Genomic DNA, 14037 nt, shown 5'->3' with positions numbered 1-14037 from the left:
TTTTGCTATCCATATATATAAAGAGATATATATCTGAAACATCATGTATTTATAATGACACTTCCCATTTCAACCAGCACCACAGAGTTTATTCTAGTTTTTCCCTTTTCCATATTTGTAACTCCCCTGGTCACTGAGAAACCTGGCTCCCGTTTTGAGTTAGGTTTCTTTGTGACACCCAAGTGAAGAGCTGAGTAGGCTGATGGCTTATAAAGATCTGGAGCTCAGAAGAGGTGCTTTGGCCTTATAGGGTAATGGGAGGAGTGGAGGTGATAATTTAAGCTCAGGAATGCTGCACCACACTTACCATGCTATTTGGTAATAATGTAGAGGGCAGGAGGGAGCTAACTTTTAGTTGGTACCTTCTTGGAAGGCAAGGCTCTATGTGTAGGCACCGTACAGTCTTTTGGTAAATATTTGAGTGTGTACTTTGTTTCAGATGCAGTTCCAGGTACTAGTGACACAGGCCAGATAAGTATCTTGCTCTCCTTGAGGTACCTTATAGTGAGAGGAGGTAGAAATAAAATATTATGGGATAGTAATAGTTGTTATCTAGAGAATTAAACTACAATGAGTGACTGGGTGGTCAGGGAAAGTGTGTTTGAGGAGGTTACATTTAACTGAGATCTGAATGGAAAGAGCCAACCATTCATTCGGTTAAGGGGAGGAACATTAGAGGCAGAAGGCCTCTAGTGCGTGGGCCGAAAGGTCTGAACCTGGCATATTCTAGCAACAGGAAGAGTTGGGTGTTTGGAACATAGTGGCCTGGGGAAAGTGGAGGAAGCTGAGGTCAGAGTAGGAGTAGGCAGCACATTTGTGGAATATGGAGACACTAAAACTCAGAGAAGTTAGTTACTGAACTCAAGATCCCATCAAGTAAATGGCTGGGCCGGGCATGGTGGCTGGTGCCTGTAATCCCAGCACTTTGGGAGGCCAAGGCGGGCAGATCATCTGAGGTCAGGAGTCCAAGATCAATCTGGCCAACATAGTGAAACCCCATCTCTACTAAAAATACAAAAATTAGCTGGGTATGGTGGCACATACCTGTAATCCCAGCTACTCGGGAGGCTGAGGCACAAGAATTGCCCGAACCCAGGAGGTGGAGGTTGCAGTGAGTCGAGATCACATCACTGCACTCCAGCCTGGGCGACAGAGTGAGACTCTTTCTCAAAGAAAAAAAGAAAAGAAAAAAAGCAAGTGGTAAAATTAGGACTCAACCGATTCTTTTAAAATCTAAAGCCTATACTTTCTCAAAGCCCAAATTTTTACCAAATTTCAGAATGGATGTAGGTAGTGAATGTAGGTAAACTGAAAACCTATTTGGTTTTGAGAGAGATTGCTATCACAGAAATTAAGTGTGGCCCAGAGAAAACTAAAGTTTCTCAAAGCATGTACAAGGAGTAAATAATGATTACTAGCACAGAATCAGGTAGTAAACTTGAGGGGGAAATTTGAAACCTGGGAGTACTTTCAAGAAAAGGCTAGTGACTAGAATTTTTTTTAATAACATTTTTATTTATTCATCAAATCTTTCCTTACCATGTACCAGGCGCGAGTTAGGCCCTAGAGATTCATATCATGGTAAATGAGGAAGACATGATCCTTGCCCTTTGGTCATATATTATTCATATCAGTACATCCTTGTCAACAGTGGGTTTAAACTTTTTTTTTTGTTTGCCATTTTGATAACTTTAATTACTGGTACTATGAAGTTTTAAATGTTATTGATCATCTTTATGTCTTTTGGTTAATTTCAAGTTCAGATTCTGTGGCTTGCTTTTAATTGGAGTTCTTTGAAACTTAGAAGTTCTGTAATAGTTATTACCTTAGAAACTATTTTTTAGATTTGGAAAATAAGGTGGCATTCCTATGATTTAGTGTGATGATATTTCTAAAATGTACTCCCCTCCTGCTTCCTGCCCCTTTATTGCTTTTAGTGAATCTGTGTCACTTGCTGGAATGTGGATGAAACTGGTAGCTAACCCAGATTTATAGAAAATTGCCTTGAGTAATACTGTCTCTGCTCCCTCTACCTGTACCTCAAGCATTTCAGGTGGATGTTAATTTCAAAACTTAAGTCTAGTCAGGACTTACAGTAACATGATTAAATTATGTTCTGCTTAAGTCATGGTATACAAGAAAAACTCATCTCGTATCCTTTGCAATTCTAGCAGTGGTATTTCATTCAGCCGTTCTGTCAGTATTAATTTCTTACTTTTTGTGTTCTGGAGGTTAGGGAGAGAGTGAAATCTCTTATCTTTGATTTTGCTGTTTATTTGTTAATATGCTGTTTCAGTTCATTTTTTTTAATGTGGTACAATTCCAAACTTTAAAAAAAATAATAGTTTTATACCATTGGTAAAATGATAGACACTTTTGAAGTCTTCTCTTAAGTATATTTAGCTCTTGAAGACTTGTTTTTAAAATGACCTATTTTATATTCAGTATGAAGTTTTACATTCTCTTGAGGGCTGAAAAATCTATTTTTGTTGTATTCTTGAAACAGTCTTTGATTAGCTATGGATCCTTTCCCTTTTCCTTGCATTGGGGTCTTTTTAAAACTTACACTTTCACAACTTAGGTTAGTGGGTATATTTTAATGAAATGGAAGCAACCCCTGGACTCTTGTCTTCCACCTTCCACCCTTTTGATCTTAGCAAATCATTATTATGTTTGAGCCTGTTTAGCAAGATGGTGTAGAGCTATAATTCTGTGCTTATCAGCTATGTGCCCCTGGGCAAGATGTCCTTTCTTGAGTTCTTTATCTGTAAAATAAGGTAAGAGGGTTGTCAGAATTAAATGACAGAATGCATGTTTAGGACTGTGTCTGACAAGGTGTTATAAAGGTCATATATGAAAATGGATGTAAAAGCAGTAAGTAAATGCTAGGTGGATATATAGGTATGATAGATAAATTTGTAATCCTGATAATGAGCATTTACTTTTCATAGCTAATATTTAGATGCCAAATAACCTATATTAGCCATTTTTTTATTGATACAGGAAATAAAAATCCATTATTTATACATTTTATAATAGTTATCTTAAAATCAAATAATTTTCCTTTTACAGCTGTTCTACTAATAGTTTCTGTTTATTTCCTACAATACTAAAGTGTAAATGAATACCAGCACTATATTCTGCAATTTAAAACTGAACTTCACCATCACGCTGAGGCAGCTATATTAAATTTAAAGCTGGCTCACTACTGGGTAATGCATCTACGAAGAAAGGAAAGTGTTTTCAATTATTAAATGAGGATGATATTTTTAGATGTCACCAAAATCCCAAATTGATACATCCACTCTTGACCTCTTTCCAGAGTCCTATATCTCCAGCTGCTTATTGGATATTTCCACTTGGATATTTTTGCTATTGTTTCAAACTCAATATGTCTAAAACTGAGTTTTTGATCTTGCTTTTAGAATTGGTGCTGCCTCTGATTTTCATTTTTCTATTAATGATATCACTGTTTCCCTTGTAACGCAGGCTTATTATTGATTTCCATCTTGACCCTCTCTCTTTGCTGTATTCCTGGGTACTTTTTGTTTGTCTTTAGCAGTTAGTCTCTTATGTCCTGTACTTTCTGTTTTCACTACTGCCTTTGAACTTCATTTCCTTGTATCTATATGGTAATCTTCTATCTCTGATTTTTATGGCCATCAATATTAAATACCAGATTGTTCCAAAATGTCAGTCTTAATGTGACACTGTCCTGTAAAACTGTCAGCACCTCCTTGTTAGCTAATTACAAAGGCCTCGTGTTTAAAAGATGAATATTTCTTTCAAGTCCTCATCACCAGCCTCTCCCATTCCAGCTTTGCCTCTTACTGCTTTCCCACATGAACTCTTCTCTCCACCCAGATTGTTCAATTTGGTGTCTTTTCACATCTTTTTTCCCTGCTTTTTCTCTCCTCCCCTCCTTATGTTTAGAAAGGCTCTTTTTTTTTCTAAGATTCTGCCGATTCCTGCTATTCTTTTTTTTTTTTTTTTTTTTTTTTTGAGATAGAGTTTCACTCTTGTTGCCCAAGCTGGAGTGCAGTGGCACGATCTCGCTCACTGCAACCTCTGCCTCCCAGGTTCAAGCGATTCTACTGTCTCAACCTCCCAAGTAGCTGGGATTACAGGCACCTGCCACCATGCCTAGCTAATTTTGTATTTTTAGTAGAGAGGGGTTTCATCATATTGGTCAGGCAGGTCTGGAACTCCTGACCTCAGGTGATCTGCCCGCTTCGGCCTCCCAAAGTGCTGGGATTACAGGTTTGAGCCACCGTGCCCCGCCTATTCTTTTTTTTTTTTTTTTTTTGAGACAGAGTCTCGCTCTGTCACCCAGGCTGGAGTGCAGTGGTGCGATCTCGGCTCACTGCAATCTCCGCCTCCCAGATTCACGCCATTCTCCTGCCTCAGTCTCCTGAATAGCTGGGACTACAGGCGCCCGCCATGACACCCAGCTAATTTTTTGTATTTTTAGTAGAGATGGGTTTTCACCGTGTTAGCCAGATGGTCTCGATCTCCTGACCTCAGGTAATCTGCCCGCCTCGGCCTCCCAAAGTGCGGGGATTACAGGCATGAGCCACCGCGCCCGGCCTCAATTTTTTTTAAAGATGAAGTTGTGTCCCCCCATTGTGATGCTCCCACTTCTGAACTCTAAGTACTTAATTGTTTATTTCTTTCATTTGGTGCTTAATAATTTCCTGCTTAGTATTGTCTCTAATTTCTGAATTGCTTAACTCTACCTCTCTGTCTGTTTAGAGTTTTGTAAATTACTGGCTCCTTGAGGATGAGGGTTATTTCTGATTCCTTGAATTCCTTAGAACCATGCTGGTATAGAAAATGAACATGCAATAATTATTACAATATTGTGTGAAGATATTTTTCTAAATAGGAACTTTTTAAAAAACTTTAAGGTGAAAATTGCTAAGGAGTATATTAATGCTTTGTGAACAAATTTTTCTTTTTTTTTTTTTTTTTTTGAGACAGAGTCTCGCTCTGTCACCCAGGCCGGAGTGCAGTGGTGCCATCTCAGCTCACTGTAAGCTCTGCCTCCTGGGTTCAAGCGATTCTCCTGCCTCAGCCTCCTGAGTAGCTGGGACTACAGGCACGTGCCGCCACACCTGGCTAATTTTTTGTATTTGTAGTAGAGACGGAGTTTCACCGTGTTAGCCAGGATGGTCTCGATCTCTTGACCTCATGATCCACCCGCCTCGGCTTCCCAAAGTGCTGGGATTACAGGCGTGAGCCACCGTGCCCGGCTACAAATTTTTCAAAGTACCAGTTTTGGTTAGTACTGTGGCATTATTGAGCTTATATTAAAGTTGCCTATTCAGGAAACAGCTAAGATCAGTGATGGGATGGCTGGCTTCAGAACCTCACTTTCTAGAGAGGAGGCAGGTGAGGGACTGGCTAGGTCTCAGGACAGAGCTGTCAGGTTCTATAATTGCAGTTCCATGTTAACCTCTAACTCAGAAGCCCCACCTCTGGGGGACATACCTCATCCTTGTCCTGCTTCAATGAGAGGCATAGAGCCCAGGTGAGAAACGGAGAGGAGGAGGAAAGATACAGGGTGGAATAGGCAAGAAAACTTGTAAAACAATGAGAAGTATTTTGTTTCTCTCGTTTGTTTTGGTAATTTTGCTGCCGTCAAATACAAATGCCTTTGCTTAAGGTGATTTGGGAGCAGACATTGGGAGAGTGGGAGTGGACATTGGAAGAGTGGGACTTGGCATTCTTAAAGGGTAGTGGCTAGCAGGAAAGAGAAACTTTGGAGGAGATTTTGGTTTCCTTCCCATCTCCCATTTCTAAACTACTAGTTATGTTTTAGTCGAACTTGTCAGTTGGGTGCCCAGGAAGTCTTTTTTCAGGTAGGATGGGGAGTGGTCAGTGGTAATGTGGCAATATCAGTGGTTTTCTAGTGTAAGGGATTTTTAAGAGTAGCTCTCTCCTAAACAATTGCTATAATTCTTTTTCAGTAGTGTCAGCAGGCTAAGCATGAAGGGAGAGTCGGCAGGGGTCTTGAGGCAAAGATAGAATAAGTTAGGCAGTCTCTATTCTGCAGCTCATTAGCTGTAAAACTGGGCAGATAATTTTGTATTCTCAGGTGGCAAGGACTAGCAGTCCCCTGAAATACCTACTGTGGTGCATTTCCATGTTGACCCCTTGCCTGTGAGGAGCATCACTGAAATTAGTTTTTAGGAATCTTATAGTTCGTTCTGTAGATTTGACTATGAATGTGGGAATACTTTCCCAAGAGCCACTAGACTCAGAAAACTTTTCTCCTTGTCTTGTAGTCCTTTTTTGGAATATACTCAGAAAATATCTTCTGTAAAGGAAATTTGTACTTTGTCTCATTCCAGATTATATGTCAAGGTTTAATGAATCATCTTTTCAGTTAAAGGGTTATTGCTATATTTTTAGAGGGAATCTTAAATTCTATGACATAAATAATAATTATTAATTAAATTCTATGTTTCTTTTATAAAAATCTTGTAAGAGAATTTTTTCCATTAATCTTTATAGAAAATGTGCCAGAGGAACTTCGAGAACCATTTTACACAGATCAGTATGACCAGGAACACATCAAACCACCTGTTGTTAATTTGCTTCTATCGGCTGAACTATACTGTCGTGCTGGGAGTCTCATTCTCAAGAGTGATGCTGCAAAACCCCTTTTGGGCCATGATGCTGTAATCCAGGCTTTAGCACAGAAAGGTCTTTATGTCACTGACCAGGAAAAATTGGTAACTGAACGAGATCTCCACAAGAAACCCATACAGATGGTGAGTCTTTATATACCCAAGATTATTTTAAGTTTGAAGTGTGTACTTTTGAGTGTGAATGATATACTGTAAAACAGAGGGAAATGTTTTGAAATTGGATTGTCTTTTTGCCTAGAGTTTAAAACTCATCTTTTTCTTAACCTTGTTTCCAAATGAAGGAAGATTTTAACGATTTTGGAATGTTTGGTGCCATCTAATACCTTGGAGAAACAACAACATAATTTCCAACTAACTTAATGTAATCTTAATTGAAAACTTTTATTTTTTCCATTGTAGAGACTGGCTAGAAGAGATGGAAAATGCATCCTTGACCTTAATCATTAGAAAAGAGTTGAAATTAATAAGTGCTCATTTATGGCCGGGCCCGGTGGCTCATGCCTGTAATCCCAGCACTTTGGGAGGCCGAGGTGGGCGGATCACCTGAGGTCGGGAGTTCAAGACCAGCCTTACCAACACGGAGAAAGCCTGTCTCTACTAAAAATGCAAAATTAGCCGGGCATGGTGGTGCATGCCTGTAATCCCAGTTACTTGGGAGGCTGAGGTGGGAGAATCGCTTGAACTCGGGTGGAGGTTGTGGTGAGCTGAGATCATGCCACTGCACTCCAGCCTGGGAATAAGAGCGAAACTCTGTCTCAAAAAAAAGAAAAAGAAAAAAAAAAAAGCTCATTTACTTACTTGAATAACTTCTTGGTAAATTTCTGCATATCAGATATTTTCATTTATTTAATAGCTTTGAACTCATTCTTGTAGAAAATACACACAGAAGGCCTCTAAGCTGGCCTGGGACCATCATGCAGGAACTCTCTCATAGGCAGTCTCAGGAGACATAAATCTAAATGTTTAAGTTCATTGTATGCTGGTTCAGTCCATTGTACTGCTTTAGCTTGAGTTTCACAAAATGTGGACATCACCAAGAATGGTATTAAAAACAAAAGTGGTTTTTCCATACTCGATTAAATCAAAGAGTAGAGTTTTGCTTGGGAGGAAGGTAAGGTGTATATGTAGAAAAGTATATTATAAAATTTATGAAGTTACAAAATTTAGGAAGATGAACAAAAAAATTAGTTTATAAAATCTATTACTAAATGAGGTGATGACCTTTTTTGTTTTCTGGTTTTTTTCCTTCTTTAAAGTAACTCTTTTAATATTTCTAAGTAATGGAAAATAATGTGTTGATTAGTTAATGGAATTTAGTTATAGATTTACAATATAGTTATTAACAATGACTAGAATATTGATTATCCAGTATGAGATTGTCATCTTTCATTAATGGCTCCAAAATCACCTTATAGTTACCCTCTGACTTTGGCATACCTGCTTTGCATACATACCATATGTGAACAGTTTGCCCATACCAGGGACAAGCAGAATCTACTTAGGTGTCCTTATCAGTGTCTCATATTCATCTGCCCCAGAATCATTCCCCTAGTTGGACACTCCAGCTTTTGATTACTTCTGCTTTCATTGTTTGAAGGCCAAGTGGATAGTTAGAAAGCACATCCATGACTTTGTGAAGTGGTGTTTGTTTAGTTGCTGTTCTTTCAGATACAGATATATATGTCATAGGTAACCTACTTATCCTTAGAGTGTCTATTTTACATCCTCTAATAAGAATGAAACAAATTTAACATGTTTTCTACATTTTTTTTGCAGTGTAGTTTGTATGTGTGAAATACTTGGACAATTAATTTTAAAATGAGAGGTTTGATAGACTGCTGATTGTGTTACTCAGGTTTCTTGCACACTTTATTGATCCTGCTGATAGCTTTGAATGTATTTTAATAATATTTAAGGAATGTAGTTTAAATGACATAGAATCTTTTTTTTGGTTTGTTTTTCTTAGATGGAGGCTCACTCTGTTGCCCAGGCTGGAGTGCAGTGGTGTGATCTCGGCTCACAGCAACCTCCACCTTCTGGGTTCAAGCAATTCTTGTGCCTCAGCCTCCCAAGTAGCTGAGATTACAGGCGTGCATCACCATGCCCAGCTAATTTTTGTATTTTTAGTAGAGGCTGGGTTTCACCATGTTGGCCAGGCTGGTCTTGAACTCCTGACTTCAAGTGATCCTCCCACCTCAGCCTCTCAGTATGCTGAGATTACAGGCGCACGGCACGGCCAACATAGAATCTTTATCTCTGCTTCTAACTTCTATTTGTGGATTGTTAGAACTTGAGAACTTCAGGCTGGGCATGGTGGCTCACGCCTGTAATCCCAGCATTTTGGGAGGCAAAGGCTAGCGGATCACCTGAGGTCAGGAGTTCGAGACTAGCCTGGCTAACATGGCGAAACCCCATCTCTACTGAAAATACAAAAATTAGCCAGGCGTGATAGTGCGCGCCTGTAGTCCCAGTTACTTGGGAGGCAGAGGCAGGAGAATCTCTTGAACCCAGGAGGTAGAAGTTGCAGTTAGCCGAGATTCTGCTACTGCACTCCAGACTGGGCGACAAAGTGAGACTTTGTCTCAAAAACCAACAAACCAAAGAACTTGAGAACTTCATATTTGACCTACATCATCTTAACCCTTTGCAGTTTCACATTTACCAACCTATGTTTTAATTGTATACTTTCAACTTTTATCACAATTTGATTTAAAGTTTTCCAGTTGCTTTGGCATTTTGATTGATGATATTTAATGTAACTATTTTCCTGAAACCTGCGTGAGAAAATTTCTCAGATTACTAGTAAAAAGTTGTTCCTTAAGAAACTATGTTTTTGGCCGGGTATGGTGGCTCACGCCTGTAATCCCAGCACTTTAGGAGGCCAAGGAGGGTGGATCATGAGGCCAGGAGTTCGAGACCAGCCTGGCCAACATGGCGAAACCCCATCTCTACTAAAAATACAAAAATTAGCCAGGTGTGATGGCAGGCACCTGTAACCCCAGCTACTTGGGAGGCTGAGGCAGGAGAATCGCTTGAACCTGGGAGGTGGAGGTTGCAGTGAGCCGAGATTGCGCCATTGTACTCCAGCCCAGGTGACAAGAGCAAGACTCCATCTCAAAAAAAAAAAAAAAGAAACTATTTTTTTAAAGAGTAAAGTAAGAGTTAATGTAAATTATCAGTTTTTTTCCCCTGCTTTTTGGGAAGTATCATGAAAAATAGTATGTTTAATTGCACTGAATGTATTGCCCCCCCACTTCCACTTCTAAATTATCTTAAATTTGGGATATTTTATTTCTGTATGCCAGCCTTTTGGGGGGGAAAAAAAGTGTGGTGGTAGCAAAAGTATCATCCTAATTTTTCAAGAAATAATGTTAGTACTAATTCTTTTTCATCAAAGTCTCAGTATAAAAATTCCCCGTGAAATAATATATATGAAGACAGTAATCTTTAGAAGAATTTACACCAGACTGTTAACTTTGGTTTCTTCTGTGAAATGGGATTAAATAGGATTGGAGAAATAAATGGTAACTTTCATGTCTTATTTGATATATTTCTGCACTATTAACATTTGTATATGATTTTACTGTTTTAAAATTTAAAATGTAGAGAAGAAATTTAAATTCAAATAGAAATTATCATTATCTGAAATAACATGCCTTGTATGCATACTAAATATTTCTGATAGTTAAATTGTTAAAGAGAAATAAGTATCCTGCATTTAGCCTTTAAGCAGACATAGGAAATAAGAGTCAATATTGAAGACCTCTCTAAATGGTTAAATTCCAAATATCCCATAAATGGCAATTCAAAGCTTTAAGGTATCTTTTCTGTAGTTCCTTTTAGTAATCAGTCTTCAAAAAGAAAAGATGTGGCTGGGCGCGGTGGCACATACCTGTAATCCCAGCACTTTGGGAGGCTGAGGTGGGTGGATCACCTGAGGTGAGGAGTTTGAGACCAGCCTGGCCAACATAGTGAAACCCCATCTCTACTAAAAATACAGAAATTAGCTGGGCGTGATGGCAGGCGCCTGTAATCCCAGCTACACAGGAGGTTGAGGCAGGAGAATCGCTTGAAACCGGGAGAAGGAGGTTGCAGTCAGCCGAGATTGCACCGTTGCACTCCAGCCTGGGCAACAGAGTGAGACTCCATCTCAAAAAAAACAAAAAAAACAGAAAAGCTCAACATAACTTCTCAAAACAAAAACATTTCTCTCAATCTCCACCCCAAAATTAATAATACAATCTGCCTCTCAGTCAAACTTGCCTTAGTCATACTTCTTTTTTATTTTTTATTTACTTATTTTTTTGAGACTGAATTTTGCTCTTGTTGCCCAAGCTGGAGTGCAATGGCACAATTTCAGCTCATTGCAACCTCCACCTCCTGAGTTCAAGCGATTCTCCTGCCTCAGCCTCCCAAGTAGCTGGGATTACAGGTGCGCCACCATGCCCAGCTAATTTTTGTATTTTTAGTAGAGATGGGGTTTCACCATGTTGGCCAGGCTGGTCTTGAGCTCCTGACCTTGTGATCCACTCACCTTGGCCTCCCAAAGTGCTGGGATTACAGGTGTGAGCCATCGCACCCAGCTATATTTTATGTTCTATGTATCCAGCTGACCACTGACATCTCCGCTTGAATGATGTTTGAACTAAAAATCTAATGAGGAAGAAAACTGGGAAAAAAAACTAGACAGTATGAAATAAATGTTCTAACTTTAAGCAATAGATACTGAGATCTTAGAGGTGGATGTGATCATCTCTATTAGGGAGGATCAGGGAAGGCATCATAGGGTAGAATGATAAAATGGGATTTCAGTAGTTGGGAAAAGGGATGGGATGAGAGTAGTAACTGGGTTGAAGGAATTGTTTGACTCATTGAACTGTGAAGGTATGTTAAGTATTACAAATTAAAATATTGACTGCATGGAGGGATAAATGTCAGATGAGGCTAAAAATAATTTAGAGCTAGATCATGAAGAGTCTGTAAGTTAGATCATGAGGAGGCTGTAAGTCTGAGTTAAGGATTTTTAACTTTCTATGGGTTACAGAATCATGGAATAGATTTTCATACTATATTGCAAAACATTTGGAAACATTGCGAACTGAACCGCTATACTGTCAGCTTAGTTTAAATAATTATTGCAGTCTATTAATTCTCAGATTTTATCTATTGTTTATTTATGAGACTATCAAGTAGCTCTTTTTTTTAATTTATTTTTTATTTTTTTATTTTTCTGAGACAGGATCTCACTCTGTTGCCCAGGCTGGAGTGCAGTGGCGCGATCACAACTCACTGTAGCCTCAACCTGCAGGGCTCAGGTGACCCTCCCACCTCAACCTCCTGGGTAGCTGGGTCTGCAGATGTGCACCACCCCACCTGGCTAATATTTTTTTAAATTATTTTTGTAGAGACAGGGTCTCCCTATGTTGCCCAGGCTGATCTCAAACTCCTGGGCTATGCTGGGATTACAGGTGTGAGCTGGGATTACCACCTGGCCTATCAGGTAGCTCTTTTCATTTGGTTTACTGTGTGCCAGGCAGTGTGCTTACACTTTAACACTCTTACATAATTTAATTCTTACAACAACTCTTAAGAGGAAAGGATCATCCCTGTTCTATTGACGAAGAAACTGAGGCTTTGAGAACATAACTAAGGTCACAGAGCAAGTATAGTAAGTAGTGAAGGCAGGATTCTGAACGTCTCTGCTTTAACTGTGAATCCCAAATTCTTTTTCTTTTTTTTTTTTTTCTTATTTTACTTCTCTTTTACATGATAACAGGATAAATCCTATGTTCTTAACCACTAAATTGTATTTTTGTCTTTGCCTAGGGAATAGGTAGATGGGAAGTAGTGAGGTGGAAGGAAATAGAAATGGTGTACCACCTGGAACTCTGCCTGGTGGTTTGTTTGAAATCTTGGTAACTTGCCTAGGTTTCTTTTCAAAGTAATTTCCCCTCTCTGTTCCATTTACCCACTCTGTGTCTTAAAGGTTATGTTAATTCCATGTACCTTAGGAGTAATTATAGCAGTTAAGTAGAATGACTGCTGACAGGGGATGAAGTAGAGTTGTGACAGAGTCTAGGTGGACATGAGTTAATTGATACAGTATTTAAGAATATGCAGGCAGCGTGCAGTGGCTCATGCCTGTAATTCCAGCACTTTGGGAGGCCAAGGCGGGTGGATCACCTGAGGTCAGGAGTTCGAGACCAGCCTGGCCAACATGGTGAAACCCCATCTCTACTAAAAATACAAAAAAAATTTAGCTGGGCGTGGTGGCACATGCCTGTAATATCAGCTACTTGGCACATGCCTGTAATACCAGCTACTTGGGAGGCTGAGGTGAGAGAATTGCTTGAACCTGGGAGGCAGAGATTGCAGTGAGCTGAGATTGCGCCACTGCACTCCAGCCTGGGCAACAGAGTGAGACTCCATCTCAAAAAAAAAAAAAAAAAAGAATATGCCGAATAATTCTCTAGTTACCATTATTTTTGCTGGATACACAAAATGTATTGAGAACAGAGAAGCTGATCCCAGGAACTCTGTGTCGTCCCTCTTTTTTTTTTTTTAACATATTGGTCTTATTTGGCAACTATGCTTATGAATTTCCATTGTGTCACCATCTGTTGGAACTCAAGTGTAATTTACTCATGTAGAGGCTTGTTAAAAAAAATCCTTTCGCTGTTTAAGAAGAGGATTATATAAATGTAGTATTGTAATAGTAGGTGAGAAGACATTAATTTCTGGTCACCCTTGTATATGAGTGGCTTGCAAATTTATAAGCCAAACCTGTCTTTGAAAAATTAATTACATTCTCATAGATGTTGTTGAACAGGGTTTTCTTCTTCATGCACAGTGCTAGAACTCAATTTTCTGTTTACTACTCATGTACCTAATTTGGATTCCATTATTTCTAGGTAACATCTATACCTCTGTTACAAATTCACAATATCTTTTGATACCTTACAACCATGTTTATCATGTTAGAGTAACTCTTTATTTGTGATCATTTATTTGGAGCCCCAAGTTTACTTTCTCATAGAAATAACTTGATGAATGGTACTTACCTTATTAGATGATCTCACAAAGACTCTTTTTAATAAAACTGAATTGTCAGACCGTTTATTAATTTATTTAAGGAACTTCTGCATTGTCCTTTGTATTTTCTACCATGACTACAAAGAGTTTCATGTTCTTCAGTGTCTCACTTTCTAGCGGTGGCTTATAGAAAACTGTCCAATGTTTTAGGAGTGTAAAGGCACCAAACTCTGTACTACACTTAAACTGAATTTTGAAGGATGCGGAGGAATTTACCATGTAGAGAAATGAAGGCTGTGTTGTACGGTATTGTATATGGGAGTATAATGGGATGTTAAAAGGGAGTGTGAGA

The 14037-nt window shown here is 39.0% G+C and overlaps 1 protein-coding gene across 10 annotated transcripts in view; it reads left to right on the top strand.

The window, feature by feature from the left end:
- Positions 1 to 14037, top strand: part of CAMSAP2 (calmodulin regulated spectrin associated protein family member 2) — a 124524-nt gene that overhangs the window by 15257 nt on the left and 95230 nt on the right. For 8 of the 10 annotated variants that reach the window (XM_054523515.2, XM_002809641.5, XM_054523514.2 and 5 more), the window contains exon 2: positions 6517 to 6776. The exons of the other annotated variants lie outside the window; for them this stretch is intronic. In XM_054523515.2, coding sequence (XP_054379490.1) covers positions 6517 to 6776 — 260 coding nt within the window. The remainder of the gene's footprint in view (positions 1 to 6516; positions 6777 to 14037) is intronic. 10 annotated transcript variants of the gene reach the window in all.

Source organism: Pongo abelii, chromosome 1 (assembly GCF_028885655.2).
Source record: "Pongo abelii isolate AG06213 chromosome 1, NHGRI_mPonAbe1-v2.0_pri, whole genome shotgun sequence".
Lineage (NCBI taxonomy): Eukaryota > Metazoa > Chordata > Mammalia > Primates > Hominidae > Pongo > Pongo abelii.
The sequence above is the reverse complement of the archived record's forward strand: the minus strand, read 5'-3'. Positions and strand labels throughout refer to the sequence as shown.